General features: G+C 38.9%; 1 protein-coding gene across 1 annotated transcript in view; it reads left to right on the forward strand.

Annotated features, from left to right (window-relative positions):
- The window catches only part of RGS11 (regulator of G protein signaling 11), a 104,367-nt gene that overhangs the window by 43,358 nt on the left and 42,068 nt on the right, over positions 1 to 18,941 (forward strand). The window contains exons 4-5 of the mRNA XM_073558537.1: positions 9,712 to 9,762; positions 16,020 to 16,126. Coding sequence (XP_073414638.1) covers positions 9,712 to 9,762; positions 16,020 to 16,126 — 158 coding nt within the window. The remainder of the gene's footprint in view (positions 1 to 9,711; positions 9,763 to 16,019; positions 16,127 to 18,941) is intronic.

Below are 18,941 nucleotides of genomic sequence, written 5' to 3' on the forward strand. Positions count from 1 at the left end.
ACCAATTCAGTATAATTCTTTAATAACTACCCCCTGTTTCCTATCAATGAGCCGGTTGTGGATACAGTTACACATGTTTTGACCTAGTCCCATTACTTTCATTTTATATACCAACCCGTTATATAGTAATCTATGAAATGACTCTGAAAAGTCCTGATAGTCAATATCCACCTTCTTACCCTGGTCCAGTCTGAAACTTACCTCCCCATGTAATCTGCTGATCAGATTACTTTGACAGGACCGATCCCTCATAAAACTATAGCTGGGTCATGAGGTTATTCTTACTCACATACTCCAGGATACCATCTTTTAGAAGACCCGCCTAGATGTTGCCCTAGTAGAGGTTAATCTTACTAGCCTATCATTTCCAGGCTCTGTTTCTGTCCCAATTTTGAATATTGGCGCCACATTTTCTATGTGCCCATCTTGTGGTACAGACCCTGCTATTATGGAATCCTAAAATATTAGAAAGAATGGTCTGTCTATCACTTAACCCCTGCAGTACTCGGGGAAGGAGGTGCCATACTTTTTGCTAGGTTAAGCCAGTGATATTTAATGGAAAATCTATGATATTACTGATCGTGTCATCTGTCATGGGGCTTTCCTGTGTAAATCCTGTAGACCAGAAGGCTTTTAGTAGATCAGCCTGTTATCTGATTTTACTGTCCCTTTAAGAGATCCCAGGTTCTGATCATTATGTTCCATTACTTTCATGTATCTCCAGTTACATCTCATCTCTATTTCCATATATATTGTATCTTACACTGGAGAAGATTGCAGCATTTTGCCTTCTTCGTTACACAGTTGTTTCATTAAGATAATTAAACCCCTGAGTCTTGATTACACTTGTGGGATTTTTTTTTTTTTTTAATTTCCTTCCCATCCTCTTGGGCACCTGCTCTTTTCTCAAACGCTAAACCTGGCGGCTGGTAAAAATAAAACCATGGGGAATGCAAAAAAATTTGTGGAACGTTTGTGCTTAAAATTGGGAGTAAATTACATTGAACAGATTTCCAGCTTTGGTGAGAAGGGACAGTAATGGCAGAAGAATAGAGAATTGCGATGTAACGGGAAACAATGTAAATTTTGCATGAGTAATTGGGTCAAAACACCGGCTCAGTGATAGGAAGCAGAGGGCGGTTATTAATGGAACCCAATCTGATGCGGTCACAGTTAACAGTAGGGAGCCATCAGGGTCGGTATTGGGCCCTCATCCATTAGATATGTTTAAGAATCATCTAGTTGACTGTATACATAGTAGAATTTCAATCTTTGCAGGTGGTATTAAATACTGCAAGGTAATTGACACAGTAGGGAATAATTTAATGTTGCAGAGGGATTTGTGGAAGCTGGAGGCTTGGACAGAGAAATGGTAATTGTAATACTGATGTCATCCTATGTTTCAATGTGGCAGGATACTATGATTCAGTAAAGTTTAAAGGGAACGTATCATCACAGATTAGGACTAAAACCGCCACCATACATGACCCTATATAAAAGGAATTCATAATATAGTGCTGCACGTGAGCCAAATGCTGCCAGAGCTGGTAATGATATATCCCGGTCCGTGAGACATAACTCAAACCTGGATCGGTGTCAGGTCCCTAGGACCGCCCACATGACTCTTCATCCAGCAATCAACATATAGTGTCATCTATTTTATAAATATCATTGAGGGACATCTGTAAACACCTTTGGTAAAACAGTTTAGAGCCTAACATGTGGTGACAGGTTCTTTAAAGTACAATTTCAAGTACAGGGTGAGCCATTTATATGGATACACCTAAATAAAATGGGAATGGTTGTTGATATCTACTTCCTGTTTGTGGCACATTAGTATTTGGGAGAGGGGAAAACTTTTGAAGATGGGTGGTGACCATGGCGGCCATTTTGAAGTCGGCCATTTTGGTTCCAACTTTATTTTTTTTTCAATGGGAAGAGGGTCATGTGACACATCAAACTTATTGAGAATTTCCCAAGAAAAACAATGGTGCGCTTGGTTTTAACGTAACTTTATTCTTTCATGAGTTATTTACAAGTTTCTCTTTGTTCACAGCCATTGACATGTTGCAGAGGTTAACATGTGAGGAGCGGATAGAAATTGTGTTGATGTCTGGTGAACGCAGTACCCGGGGTCGTTACAGCAGATTTCAATGCAAGACATCCCTCCGAAAGAAATCTGTCACCATTCCCATTTTATTTAGGTGTATCCATATAAATGGCCCACCCAAAAAAGTCTGCCTCATCACTGAACATAATGTTCTATGTAAACTGGGGGTCCTGTTCCAATTTTTGTTTTGCCCATTCTGCAAATTCAGCACTTTCCGATCTGGGTCACCAACCATTCCCATTTTATTTAGGTGCATCCATATAAATGGCCCACCCTGTAGATTTCTGGCCCCAAATACCCATTTTCAAGTATCCCAAGAGACCTTTTTTAGTAAATAGGGGGTTCACCAAGTGTCTCTCTCACTGGAGGACCCGGGATATCAGTGCATTGTATGGACAGCCAACCAAACTGTGTAGTACTCAAATTCTCCACTGGAGGCACTGTAGGATTCCACTTACAGCTAGCGACCTGATCCCCAAAAAAGGATTTCTCCAAAGTGAAGAAGCCCTTTAATTAAGTTACCAAATTCTCTGGCACAAAGCGCTGGGGTTTTTTATAGGTTAAATAAGCTTTTGGAATAGTAAGATCTGTATGAAGGATCACATCTCCCAGGGCTTCGAAATCTGCTATCCATCAGTAGTAATGGATAGAAGCGCCTTAGCAATCTATGTGCACTTCTCTGCAGATAAAAGGCTCTTAACATGGTTATTGACCCTGTAGAACCTCCGGAGCCCGTCAGGAAGACTGTAACACCCCATTATATCGAGCTTCTTGATGCAACTAAAAGACCCTGCAGTATATTGTGCTGAACTCATTTACCGGCCTGGAGCCATGTACAGAGAACAGAGACTGCTGCTGTAGAGTCTCACATAGCGCCATGGACATCTTCTGGCTATTTTCTTGTCCACTTCCAGCAAATAAATAAAACTATAAAACAAGGGTACCACTACCATGGCGCCCGTTTTATATATTTATTATTTCCAGGAAGAAAGAAAGACCGCACTCCTGAAGCTGATGAAATATCGCTGGGTTTATTAATACATGCTCTACATGTCGGCCGGGGGAGTTGTAAAGGAGAGGAAAAAACAGCTGACAACGGACGTTTCGCACTACCAATGCGTTGAAGCGCATTGGTAGTGCGAAACGGCCGTTGTCAGCTGTTTTTTCCTCTCCTTTATCACTCCCCCGGCCGACATGTAGAGCATGTATTAATAAACCCAGCGATATTTCATCAGCTTCAGGAGTGCGGTCTTTCTTTCTTCCTGGAAATATTCTACGTTGTGGATCTTCAGACCAGCACCCGCAACTGCCAGCATCGAGTGCTTCGGATACCACACACCACAAGAAGTCTAACGGTAACAGCGGTACTGTCCGCGTTTTTTCTTCTTCATATATCATTACATATTTATTATATTAGGAGATGCCGAGAAACGGCTTGTATTCTGCATTACTTTTTGGTCTAGATTTAAAAGGCAATTCAGCTTAAATGGTAAATGGATAAAATGTACAAGAATATAACTACTATAATACTGCCCCTATGTACAAGAATATAACTACTATAATACTGCCCCCTATGTACAAGAATATAACTGCTATAATACTGCCCCTATGTACAAGAATATAACTACTATAATACTGCCCCCTATGTACAAGAATATAACTACTATAATACTGCCCCTATGTACAAGAATATAACTACTATAATACTGCCCCTATGTACAAGAATATAACTACTATAATACTGCCCCTATGTACAAGAATATAACTACTATAATACTGCCCCTATGTACAAGAATATAACTACTATAATACTGCCCCTATGTACAAGAATATAACTACTATAATACTGCTCCTATATACAAGAATATAACTACTATAATACTGCCCCTATGTACAAGAATATAACTACTATAATACTGCTCCTATGTACAAGAATATAACTACTATAATACTTCCCCTATGTACAAGAATATAACTACTATAATACTGCCCCTATGTACAAGAATATAACTACTATAATACTGCCCCTATGTACAAGAATATAACGACTATAATACTGCCCCTATGTACAAGAATATAACTACTATAATACTGCCCCTATGTACAAGAATATAACTACTATAATACTGCTCCTATATACAAGAATATAACTACTATAATACTGCCCCTATGTACAAGAATATAACTACTATAATACTGCCCCCTATGTACAAGAATATAACTACTATAATACTGCTCCTATGTACAAGAATATAACTACTATAATACTGCTCCTATGTACAAGAATATAACTACTATAATACTTCCCCTATGTACAAGAATATAACTACTATAATACTGCCCCTATGTACAAGAATATAACTACTATAATACTGCCCCTATGTACAAGAATATAACTACTATAATACTGCCCCTATATACAAGAATATAACTACTATAATACTGCTCCTATATACAAGAATATAACTACTATAACACTGCTCCTATATACAAGAATATAACTACTATAATACTGCCCCTATGTACAAGAATATAACTACTATAATACTGCTCCTATATACAAGAATATAACTACTATAATACTGCTCCTATATACAAGAATATAACTACTATAATACTGCTCCCTATGTACAAGAATATAACAACTATAATACTGCCCCTATGTACAAGAATATAACTCCTATAATACTGCTCCCTATGTACAAGAATATAACTACTATAATACTGCTCCTATGTACAGGAATATAACTACTATAATACTGCCCCCTATGTACAAGAATATACCTACTATAATACTGCCCCCTATGTACAAGAATATAACTACTATAATACTGCTCCCTATGTACAAGAATATAACTCCTATAATACTGCTCCCTATGTACAAGAATATAACTACTATAATACTGCTCCTATGTACAAGAATATAACTACTATAATACTGCTCCTATGTACAAGAATATAACTACTATAATACTTCCCCTATGTACAAGAATATAACTACTATAATACTGCCCCTATGTACAAGAATATAACTACTATAATACTGCCCCTATGTACAAGAATATAACTACTATAATACTGCCCCTATATACAAGAATATAACTACTATAATACTGCTCCTATATACAAGAATATAACTACTATAACACTGCTCCTATATACAAGAATATAACTACTATAATACTGCCCCTATGTACAAGAATATAACTACTATAATACTGCTCCTATATACAAGAATATAACTACTATAATACTGCTCCTATATACAAGAATATAACTACTATAATACTGCTCCCTATGTACAAGAATATAACAACTATAATACTGCCCCTATGTACAAGAATATAACTCCTATAATACTGCTCCCTATGTACAAGAATATAACTACTATAATACTGCTCCTATGTACAGGAATATAACTACTATAATACTGCCCCCTATGTACAAGAATATACCTACTATAATACTGCCCCCTATGTACAAGAATATAACTACTATAATACTGCTCCCTATGTACAAGAATATAACTCCTATAATACTGCTCCCTATGTACAAGAATATAACTACTATAATACTGCTCCTATGTACAAGAATATAACTACTATAATACTGCTCCTATGTACAAGAATATAACTACTATAATACTGCCCCTATGTACAAGAATATAACTCCTATAATACTGCTCCTATATACAAGAATATAACTACTATAATACTGCTCCTATATACAAGAATATAACTACTATAATACTGCCCCCTATGTACAAGAATATAACTACTATAATACTGCTCCCTATGTACAAGAATATAACTCCTATAATACTGCTCCCTATGTACAAGAATATAACTACTATAATACTGCTCCTATGTACAAGAATATAACTACTATAATACTGCTCCTATGTACAAGAATATAACTACTATAATACTGCCCCTATGTACAAGAATATAACTACTATAATACTGCTCCTATATACAAGAATATAACTACTATAATACTGCTCCTATATACAAGAATATAACTACTGTAATACTGCTCCTATATACAAGAATATAACTACTATAATACTGCTCCTATATACAAGAATATAACTACTATAATACTGTCCCTATGTACAAGAATATAACTACTATAATACTGCCCCTATATACAAGAATATAACTACTATAATACTGTTCCTATATACAAGAATATAACTACAATAATACTGCTCCTATATACAAGATTATAACTACTATAATACTGCCCCATATGTACAAGAATATAACTACTATAATACTGCCCCCTATGTACAAGAATATAACTACTATAATACTGCCCCCTATGTACAAGAATATAACAACTATAATACTGCCCCCTATGTACAAGAATATAACTCCTATAATACTGCTCCTATATACAAGAATATAACTACTATAATACTGCTCCTATATACAAGAATATAACTACTATAATACTGCCCCCTATGTACAAGAATATAACTACTATAATACTGCTCCCTATGTACAAGAATATAACTCCTATAATACTGCTCCCTATGTACAAGAATATAACTACTATAATACTGCTCCTATGTACAAGAATATAACTACTATAATACTGCTCCTATGTACAAGAATATAACTACCATAATACTGCCCCTATGTACAAGAATATAACTCCTATAATACTGCTCCTATATACAAGAATATAACTACTATAATACTGCTCCTATATACAAGAATATAACTACTATAATACTGCTCCTATATACAAGAATATAACTACTATAATACTGCTCCTATATACAAGAATATAACTACTATAATACTGTCCCTATGTACAAGAATATAACTACTATAATACTGCCCCTATATACAAGAATATAACTACTATAATACTGTTCCTCTATACAAGAATATAACTACAATAATACTGCTCCTATATACAAGAATATAACTACTATAATACTGCCCCATATGTACAAGAATATAACTACTATAATACTGCCCCCTATGTACAAGAATATAACTACTATAATACTGCCCCCTATGTATAAGAATATAACTACTATAATACTGCCCCCTATGTACAAGAATATAACTACTATAATACTGCCCCCTATGTACAAGAATATAACAACTATAATACTGCCCCCTATGTACAAGAATATAACTCCTATAATACTGCTCCCTATGTACAAGAATATAACTACTATAATACTGCTCCTATGTACAAGAATATAACTACTATAATACTGCCCCTATGTACAAGAATATAACTACTATAATACTGCCCCTATGTACAAGAATGTAACGACTATAATACTGCCCCTATGTACAAGAATATAACTACTATAATACTGCCCCTATATACAAGAATAAACAGTAACTACTATAATACTGCTCCTATATACAAGAATATAACTACTATAATACTGTCCCTATGTACAAGAATATAACTACTATAATACTGCCCCTATGTACAAGAATATAACTACTATAATACTGTTCCTATATACAAGAATATAACTACAATAATACTGCTCCTATATACAAGATTATAACTACTATAATACTGCCCCATATGTACAAGAATATAACTCCTATAATACTGCTCCCTATGTACAAGAATATAACAACTATCATACTGCCCCTATGTACAAGAATATAACTCCTATAATACTGCTCCCTATGTACAAGAATATAACTACTATAATACTGCCCCCTATGTACAGGAATATAACTACTATAATACTGCCCCCTATGTACAAGAATATAACTACTATAATACTGCTCCCTATGTACAAGAATATAACTCCTCTAATACTGCTCCCTATGTACAAGAATATAACTACTATAATACTGCCCCTATGTACAAGAATATAACTCCTATAATACTGCTCCTATGTACAGGAATATAACTACTATAATACTGCCCCTATGTACAAGAATATAACTACTATAATACCGCCCCCTATGTACAAGAATATAACTACTATAATACTGCCCCTATGTACAAGAATATAACTACTATAATACTGCCCCCTATGTACAAGAATATAACTACTATAATACTGCCCCCTATGTACAAGAATATAACTACTATAATACTGCTCCTATGTACAAGAATATAACTACTATAATACTGCCCCCTATATACAAGTATATAACTACTATAATACTGCCTCTATGTACAAGAATATAACTACTATAATACTGCTCCTATGTACAGGAATATAACTACTATAATACTGCCCCTATGTACAAGAATATAACTACTATAATACCGCCCCCTATGTACAAGAATATAACTACTATAATACTGCCCCTATGTACAAGAATATAACTACTATAATACTGCCCCCTATGTACAAGAATATAACTACTATAATACTGCCCCCTATGTACAAGAATATAACTACTATAATACTGCTCCTATGTACAAGAATATAACTACTATAATACTGCCCCCTATGTACAAGAATATAACTACTATAATACTGCCTCTATGTACAAGAATATAACTACTATAATACTGCTCCTATGTACAAGAATATAACTACTATAATACTGCTCCTATGTACAAGAATATAACTACTATAATACTGCCTCTATGTACAAGAATATAACTACTATAATACTGCTCCCTATGTACAAGAATATAACTACTATAATACTGCTCCTATGTACAAGAATATAACTACTATAATACTGCCCCCTATGTACAAGAATATAACTACTATAATACTGCTCCCTATGTACAAGAATATAACTACTATAATACTGCTCCTATGTACAAGAATATAACTACTATAATACTGCCCCCTATGTACAAGAATATAACTACTATAATACTGCCCCTATGTACAAGAATATAACTACTATAATGCTGCCCCCTATGTACAAGAATATAACTACTATAATACTGCCCCCTATGTACAAGAATATAACTACTATAATACTGCCCCTATGTACAAGAATATAACTACTATAATACTGCCTCTATGTACAAGAATATAACTACTATAATACTGCCCCTATGTACAAGAATATAACTACTATAATGCTGCCCCCTATGTACAAGAATATAACTACTATAATACTGCCCCCTATGTACAAGAATATAACTACTATAGTACTGCCTCTATGTCCAATAATATAACTACTATAATACTGCCCCCTATGTACAAGAATATAACTACTATAATGCTGCCCCCTATGTACAAGAATATAACTACTATAATACTGCCCCCTATGTACAAGAATATAACTACTATAATACTGCTCCTATGTACAAGAATATAACTACTATAATACTGCCTCTATGTACAAGAATATAACTACTATAATACTGCCCCTATGTACAAGAATATAACTACTATAATACTGCCCCTATGTACAAGAATATAACTACTATAATACTGCCCCTATGTACAAGAATATAACTACTATAATACTGTCTCCTGTATACAAGAATATAACTACTATAATACTGCCCCTATATACAAGAACATCTATTTTCCTCAGTGACTACTCTCTGGGATTGTGTTTATGTCTTAGAAGAATCAGGAGACATTTTCTTCTGAGTTTGGACAGTGACTTTCTTGTGCTTCCTTGCAGGTAATGATGTGGTGGAGTGGCTCATACAGAAGTTGTCCATCACCGATGAAGGTGAGTGATTGACTCTAATAGGACACGTGTAATTATGAAAACTCTTATCAGAGCTACAGCTGCTAAAACAAGTCTGTGCTGCATGAAAGGGTAGTCTGTTGTACAGCAGATGCGACTTCCTTTGACCACATGTTAGACATTAAGGCAAGAAACTGAGTAGGTGTAAGGCAGCCAGAACTAAAACTGTATGAAAAATTCACTAGGGGGCGCTGTATGAAGAGACTGTGAAACAGAAGCACCTCAATGACTTCATATTGTCCCCGAGGATAGACACAGCGGTCCATCACACCTCCTTGTACCGTTATCATATTTGGGCTTCACTCGTTTAGTTGATTTTTACATGAAGCAAAGCTTCGTTAGCGCCAGAATGTCTTACATAACGTCTCGTTAGGTAAGAGAACAGAGACTTTCCCGGAGCTGCTGCATCCCCCTCCTCCCCCTTACCATCCCTTCCCCCCTCTCAGTCATCTGCCGTTACCTATGGAGAACGTCTTACATGGCTGACAGACTCCTCGTCAATGGATTTTTTTAAAAATCTTATTTAATTAGTGTTTTACTGAATGGACCGATGGAAACGGACAGATTTTATCCTCACGGTTTTCGATGTATTTGTTTTTTTAGGTGTCCTAAAACAAGTCTGTGTAGCATGGAAAGGCAGTCTACTGTATAGCAGAGATCATATAAGGTAGGGTCAGGGTGATTATAAAAGACACAGTGTGGTTTTAGTTACTTTTCAAGGCTAAGATAGGGGAGTTGTTTTAAAGTCTGTCTGCTGTACAGGAGACTGCCTTTCCATGCTACACAGACTTGTTTATGCATTCATTTAATACAGTGTAGTTTGCTGTGTTCATACTGTTTCGTGAAGCAAAATGGCCCCATCCCTGTGCATCCATGAATAGATCAACCGTCCCAACAGACGTGCGCAGGTGCTAAAATAACAATTCCCCAGGTCTAGAAGTGGCAATAATAGCAGTTACAGCATTTCCACAATTTCCGGACCCCTGGGACCACCCACACCCCGTCATATCATCTTTTTTTTTTTTCTGGTCACAGTTTTTTTTTATTTTTCCACTTTATCGATTCCCTCTGGAAATTTCTTTCATCTTCGAAACGTATAAAAAGGCAGAGAAATTAATTAGCAGAGATGTGTGTAACGCGAGACACTGCGGCTTTACGTCCCGTTCCTCGCGCCGCTCGGGGTCGGAAGAGGGAAATTAGAGAAATAAACAGAATATCGTCAATGTCGCCGTCCAATATAAGGGACTTACAGGAACACGAATGCCCAATTTATTTAACGTTTCCTCCGAGAAAGGACAACGAAGCAAAATCAGATTGGATTTAACAAGGCCGGAGGAACAAGATACATATAAATCCATTACTGGTGGCGGTCTGACCTCTGGATCAGTATATTTTGCAGTTGTCATGCACCTTTGACCCATGTTGTCCACACTCGACTTACACTCAATGGGCCGACCTCATGCCAAGTATGGTAGACAAAACGCCACAAGGCCTTTTATCTTAGTGGTTAGGGAAGTCTCAGGTGGTCACCTACCTCCTCAGCAAAGTAAATATGGGGCTAGTATGAAGTGCTCCCAGCCCCATGGCACCTCCTTTAGAGTCCTACTTAGAAACTATCCCCCCCCGGAAGCAATCTGACCACCCACGAGGTCCCATGGAGCAATATGGAGAAGACACTTCCCTTTAATGCCACTTTAAGTGGATGTGTATTGGGTACTTATTCTTAAAGGGAGATTGTCAATGGCTTCCCACTTTCCCCAGTCTTGCAAGCTCGCTGCCTTGGGGTAATCCTTGTCTCTGATCGCTCCTTCAAACCACATATCCAAGCCCTTTCCAATTCCTCCTGACTCCAAAAATATTTCCCGGATCTGCACATTCCTCAACCAAGAATCTGCAAACACACTAGCCCATGCCCTCATCATCTACCACCTCGACTACTGCAACCTCCTGCTCTGTGGCCTCCCCTCTAACAGTCTCGCACCCCTCCAATCTATTCTAAACTCTGCTGCTTGACTAATCCACCTGTCCCCCCGCTATTCTCCGGCCTCTCCCCTCTGTCAATCCCTGCACTGGCTCCCCATTACCCAGAGACTCAACTTCTAAACCCTAACCATGACATACAAAGCCATCCACAACCTGAGTCCTCCGTACATCTGTGACCTCGTCTCCCGGTACTTACCTGCACACAACCTCCGATCTTCACAAGATCTCCTTCTCTACTCAACTCTTATCTCCACTTCCCACAATCGCATACAAGATTTCTCCCGCGCATCCCCTCTACTCTGGAACTCTCTACCACAACATATCAGACTCTCACCTACCGTGGAAACTTTCAAAAAGAACCTGAAGACCGACCTCTTCCGACAAGCCTACAACCTGCAGTAACCACCGATCGACCAAACCGCTACACGACCAGCTCTGCGCTCACCTACTGTATCCTCACCCATCCCTTGTAGACTGTGAGCCCTCGCGGGCAGGGTCCTCTCTCCTCCTGGACCAGTCGTGACTTGTTTTGTTTAAGATTATTGTACTTGTTCTTTATTATGTACACCCCTCCTCACATGTAAAGCGCCATCGAATAAATGGCGCTATAATAATAATAATAACAGTGCATTCCTTCCCACCAAGGGAAATATGGGACTAGTATACAGTGCCCTCAGCCCCATGACACTTAAAAATAACCCCCCCAAGAAGCAATCTGACCACCCACAAGGTCCCATGGAGCAAGAAGGAGAATCCACATCTCTTTAATGCAACTTTAGGTGGACATGTATTGGGCACCCGCACTCTCGCTTAGGCCTCTTTCACACTTCAGTTTTTTCCCGTCAGTCATAATCCGCCAATTTTTGAAAAAAAGGATCCGCCAAAGAATGGGTTTTTTTCCCCCATAGACTTACATTATTGGCGGATCTTGACTGCCCGTTTTTTGACGGATCCGCCAAAATTTTTCTGGCTCCCGTGCGGATGAGATGGACACTGCAACGTTTTTTCTTCTTGACGGACCGCTATTTTCATGTGCGCATGACCGGAAGCTTTGCTCCGGGATCAGTTTTAACCCAGTAGTGCCGTTCAGGGATTCATTCTCTCTCTCCTTTTTTCCGGGAACGGGTTCCTTTAAAATTCAACCTTCGCCAGATCCGTCTGAACAACGGTACAGTGCCACGCGTTGCTGTCAATCCGCCAACGGATCCGTTTTCCGCCATTTTTGTGGATTACAACTGATCTGTAAAACGGATGTGTGAAACAGGCCTTAAGGTGGAGAGGGCATATTTATTTGAGCAAATTCTGGTGTCAGTTGACCTCTAAGAAAGTGGTCTACAGGAGATTCTATAGTGCGGCTCACAAACGAGGTGCCCAAAATTGTTTGGATTAATTACCATGAACCCTTTTACAGACCCTTTTTTTCCACCCTCTGAAAGTACATTTGGACACGGAAAACGAAGACGAAGTATCCAAGAAATGGGGGCCATATTGGGAAACCATTAGGAGGTTGTCATCCTTCTCTTCCACAAACCCAATTGTGACAATATCTTACGTAGGGAGATGGGAATAAATTGATGAAGCTATTCATTGTGACCCCCATGCACGCTGGGCTCAACAAAGCGAGAGGTGAGCAAGTGGCTGCCACACACTTCTGGTCTTAAATTTTGCCCATTCGGCATCATGGAACACAAAATGTCTGATTTTTTTCTCTTGACATCTGCCCTGGTAGAGTTGGGGTATTGGGATGCTCGCTGCACAGTATAGATGGACCACCAGTCCCACCAGGGAGTGGTTAATCATAGAATCATAGAATCGTAGAGTTGGAAGGGACCTCCTGGGCCATCTGGTCCAACCCCCTGTTCAAAGCAGGATTCACTAAATCATCCCAGACAGATGTCTGTCCAGCCTCTGTTTGAAGACTTCCATTGAAGGAGAACTCACCACTTCTCGTGGCAGCCTGTTCCACTCATTGATCACTCTAACTGTCAAAAAGTTTTTTTCTAATATCTAATCTGTGTCTCCTCCCATTCAGTTTCATCCCATTGCTTCTAGTCTTTCCTTGTGCAAATGAGAATAAAGTTGATCCTTCTACAATGTGACAGCCCTTTAGATATTTGTAGACAGCTATTAAGTCTCCTCTCAGTCTTCTCTTCTGCAAGCTAAACATTCCCAAATCCTGCAACCTTTCCTCATAAGACAGGGTTTGCAGACCGGTCACCATTCTGGTCGCTCTTTTCTGAACTTGCTCCAGTTTGTTGATGTCTTTTTTAAAATGTGGCGCCCAAAACTGGACACAATATTCCAGATGAGGTCTGTCCAAAGAGGATTAGAGGGAAATAATGACTTCACGTGATCTAGACTGTATGCTTCTGTTAATACATCCCAGAATTGCATTTGCCTTTTTTGCTGCTGCATCACACTGTTGACTCATATTCAGTCTGTGATCTATTAGTATGCCCAAGTCTTTTTCACATGTGCTGTCACTTAGCTCTATTCCTCCCATTCTGTAGATGCTTTTTTCATTTTTATTGCCCAGATGTAGTACTTTGCATTTTTCCCTGTTAAAAACCATTCTGTTAGTTGCTGCCCACTTTTCCAGTTTATTTATATATTTTTGAATCCTCTCTCTCTCTTCTCTAGTATTAGCTATCCCTCCTAGCTTTGTGTCATCAGAAAATTTAATCAGTTTACCCTCAATTCCTTCATCTAAATCGTTGATAAAGATGTTGAACAATACAGGGCCCAGGACAGTGCCCTGTGGTACCCCACTTGAGACATTCTTCCAACTGGATGTGCAGCCATTTACGACCACTCTTTGGGTCCGATCACTAAGCCAGTTATGAATCCACCTGACAGTTGACATGTCCATTCCACACCTAGTCATTTTTTCAATAAGGATTGAAAAAATTGATGTTCAACTAATGTATATGGGCACCTTGAGGGTCCCAAAAAGAAGGGTGGAGTGGGAAACAGATATCTGTCCTGGACGATTAAATTAGGTACCATAATGGGGTATACGTTTGCCCCCCCCCGCATTGCACAGCTCATTTAAGGATTAAAATGTAGAATTGTATCATTTTTTTGATACATAAAATTGTCATGTTGAAGCTTTTGGCAGAATGATGAGAGTGTTTGTGATGGCGCAGGTTCGGACTCACTCAGCATCTGTCTCCGCTTTTTGTGTGGGAAAACAAAACGCTTGGCATCAGCGAGGAGCAATACTAATGTCTGTTCCATTACAGATTAGGGAGTCTTGCATCATCGGGGGCTTTTTAATTATGCATGAAATGAGTGAGGGCGAGAGAGACGATGTTAATGTGCTGCAATGAAGACGGGGAATCTCTTACAGGATTTAAAGGATTTTTTTATGTTTTTTAAATTCTTAATTAATATTTTTTTTTCTGAATTTTTAACAAAAATTGTTCTTTGTTATCTCTGTTCTTAAATATCCTGTATAATAAATCATTGCAGAATATTCGGAAGGGGGGGAAGGGTTTAATTAAGCTAGTGGTAGGGGGAAGGGGTTTGACCCAAATCCGACGGTCTGATAGGACTTGGCAGGTGCTAGATTATCACATATTCTGCATTATGGCCAATTCACATGTCTGTAAGAGGATTGAAAAGCTCTCCTGTTCCCCTTATGTTAATGCTTGAAAGCCTCTGTTTGGGTGAAAAATCAATTACAGTGGATGCAGGGATTCGAGTTGCACCAGGGCCCTGGAACCTAAGGGACCCCAAAGCTCACATTGGCCCATAAGAGAAAAAAAAATAAAGGCCAGGAATAGTGGGGGTCCTGTTGTAGATGTTTGGATTAGGGTCCACGAGCTACAAGTTACGGCACTGGACGAAGGACTAATTGGTCCATGGGAATAAACGGTTAAGGTCCTATGTGTCTACTTGGTGATTTGGGCACTCATGGGAGTGTTGGATAGGCTGGTAGGAGGAACTGGAGACAGGTCACCCTAGGGCAAAAAAGGCCAAGGGGTATCCTACAGTCCTGTGAAAGTGTAGCCGGCTGTGTGCTGTCCTAGGGTGAGGAAGACTGTCCATTCCATACCCTGAGCCACAGCATAGTGAGCAAGAGAGAGCTGCGTTGGTGAGCATCATAGGCTCTTCATTTCCTTGTAGTTCCTCGTGGGTGTGGCCCAATTACGCCCTCAAACATTTTCATATTGTTGGATACGCCCACTCCAGAGGCATCCAATCCAGTGCGGTCTATGGGTGATGTTTCTATTTTCTATTTTTTTTTTTTTTAGAATCGCTACATCTTGGGAATTTTCTTGTCAAGTACGGTTACATTTATCCTTTGAAGGACCCCAGGAATCTTGTTCTCAGAGCAGATGATTCACCGTACAGATTTCAGGTAAATCGCAGACGACCATTGATGGAGAACCCTATTGGTCGTCCTATAGGACAAGCTCCTGGTGGTTGATGGGCTGTACTACGCCTCACAAGCTATGGTTAATTCATTTAGACTCTTACTACATGTAAGAAATGGTATATGCAATTACTATCCAGAAAATTATACAAAATCAAATTGTACAATACTGCAACTAGTGGTCATAGATGGTAGTGCAGGTTAAATCGTTTTTTTTTCAATTGTGTAATTGAAGTGCAGTTTTTTTTATATTGATGTAATTAAGCAAGTCTGATTAAAAACAGTAAATTAGATAACTGTTAAAAGTCCAATTGAAAGTCATCTTGACACAGTGTTACACTGTGGATTCCTAATTAATAATGAATCTGTGGGAAACCGGTCGAGGAGCAACCAAGTCTGATCTGTAAAGCTGCAAACCCACAAAGACAGTACAGAGCAGTTAGAGACTAATGGCCGACGTTAGTGACAGTGTCCGGGCCCATTCTTCACTGTGGATCGGTATTGATTATCCCTCCTGATTTCATTTCCTGAGCATCCTCCAATTCAAAAATCAACGTGTTTGCCACCTCCAGGCTTCACTCTCATCAGATTTTCCCAGGAAGATTGAAAGATAATTGGAGTCTAATGCCCCGGAGTATTGTAGAGGCTGCAAATAGCTCATATTAGAATAGATTCAGCCTCGCAATGAGCAATCCCAGCAGGGAAGAAGGGTCTAATATAGAAGCAGGAAACTTTACTTATTGTGTCAGTTACTCGGGGTCAGTGATTCACTTTCTACCTAGGGTTCAATGTATTTTACCAGATCGTTTTCTCCCACATGTTCATCCTGAGCCTCAGCGAAGACCGATAGCTGCAAAGTCAGAGCAGATCAATAGCGATCAATTATACAAGAGCAGTATTATCTACAGTGCAGACCAAAAGTTTGGACACACCTTCTCATTCAAAGAGTTTTCTTTATTTTCATGACTATGAAAATTGTAGATTCACTCTGAAGGCATCAATACTATGAATTATCAGATGTGGAATTATATAATTAACAAAAAAGTGTGAAACAGCTGAAAATATGTCTTATATTCTAGGTTCTTCAAAGTAGCCACCTTTTGCTTTGATTACTGCTTTGCACACTCTCGGCATTCTCTTGATGAGCTTCAAGAGGTAGTCACCGGAAATGGTCTTCCAACAGTCCTGAAGGAGTTCCCAGAGATGCTTAGCACTTGTTGGCCCTTTTGCCTTCACTCTGCGGTCCAGCTCACCCCAAACCATCTAGATTGGGTTCAGGTCTGGTGACTGTGGAGGCCAGGTCATCTGGCGTAGCACCCCATCACTCTCCTTCTTGGTCAAATAGCCCTTACACAGCCTGGAGGTGTGTTTGGGGTCATTGTCCTGTTCAAAAATAAATGATGGTCCAACTAAACGCAAACCGGATGGAATAGCATGCCGCTGCAAGATGCTGTGGTAGCCATGCTGGTTCAGTATGCCTTCAACTTTGAATAAATCCCCAACAGTGTCACCAGCAAAGCACCCCCACACCATCACACCTCCTCCTCCATGCTTCACGGTGGGAATCAGGCATGTAGAGTCCATCCGTTCACCTTTTCTGCGTCGCACAAAGACACGGTGGTTGGAACCAAAGATCTCAAATTTGGACTCATCAGACCAAAGTGCAGATTTCCACTGGTCTAATGTCCATTCCTTGTGTTTTTTAGCCCAAACAAGTCTCTTCTGCTTGTTGCCTGTCCTTAGCAGTGGTTTCCTAGCAGCTATTTTACCATGAAGGCCTGCTGCACAAAGTCTCCTCTTAACAGTTGTTGTAGAGATGTGTCTGCTGCTAGAACTCTGTGTGGCATTGACCTGGTCTCTATTCTGAGCTGCTGTTAACCTGCGATTTCTGAGGCTGGTGACTCGGATGAACTTATCCTCCGCAGCAGAGGTGACTCTTGGTCTTTCTTTCCTGGGGCGGTCCTCATGTGAGCCAGTTTCTTTGTAGCACTTGATGGTTTTTGCCACTGCACTTGGGGACACTTTCAAAGTTTTCCTAATTTTTCCGACTGACTGACCTTCATTTCTTAAAGTAATGATGGCCACTCATTTTTCTTTACTCAGCTGCTTTTTTCTTGCCATAATACAAATTCTAACAGTCTATTCAGTAGGACTATCAGCTGTGTATCCACCAGACTTCTGCACAACACAACTGATGGTCCCAACCCCATTTATAAGGCAAGAAATCCCACTTATTAAACCTGACAGGGCACACCTGTGAAGTGAAAACCATTTCCGGTGACTACCTCTTGAAGCTCATCAAGAGAATGCCGAGAGTGTGCAAAGCAGTAATCAAAGCAAAAGGTGGCTACTTTGAAGAACCTCGAATATAAGACATACAGTATTTTCAGTTGTTTCACACTTTTTTGTTAATTATATAATTCCACATGTGTTAATTCATAGTTTTGATGCCTTCAGAGTAAATCTACAATTTTCATAGTCATGAAAATAAAGAAAACTCTTTGAATGAGAAGGTGTGTCCAAACTTTTGGTCTGTACTGTATGTGTACATAGGGGCAGTATTATAGTAGTTATATTCTTGTACATAGGGAGCAGTATTATAGTAGTTATATTCTTGTACATAGGGGGCAGTATTATAGTAGTTATATTCTTGTACATAGGACCAGTATTATAGCAGTTATATTCTTGTATATAGGGGGCAGTATTATAGTAGTTATATTCTTGTATATAGGGGCAGTATTATAGTAGTTATATTCTTGTACATAGGGGCAGTATTATAATAGTTATATTTTTGTACATA

The sequence above is a fragment of the Dendrobates tinctorius genome, unplaced genomic scaffold (genome assembly GCF_039654945.1).
Source record: "Dendrobates tinctorius isolate UK_male_01 unplaced genomic scaffold, ASM3965494v1 ptg000257l, whole genome shotgun sequence".
NCBI lineage: Eukaryota > Metazoa > Chordata > Amphibia > Anura > Dendrobatidae > Dendrobates > Dendrobates tinctorius.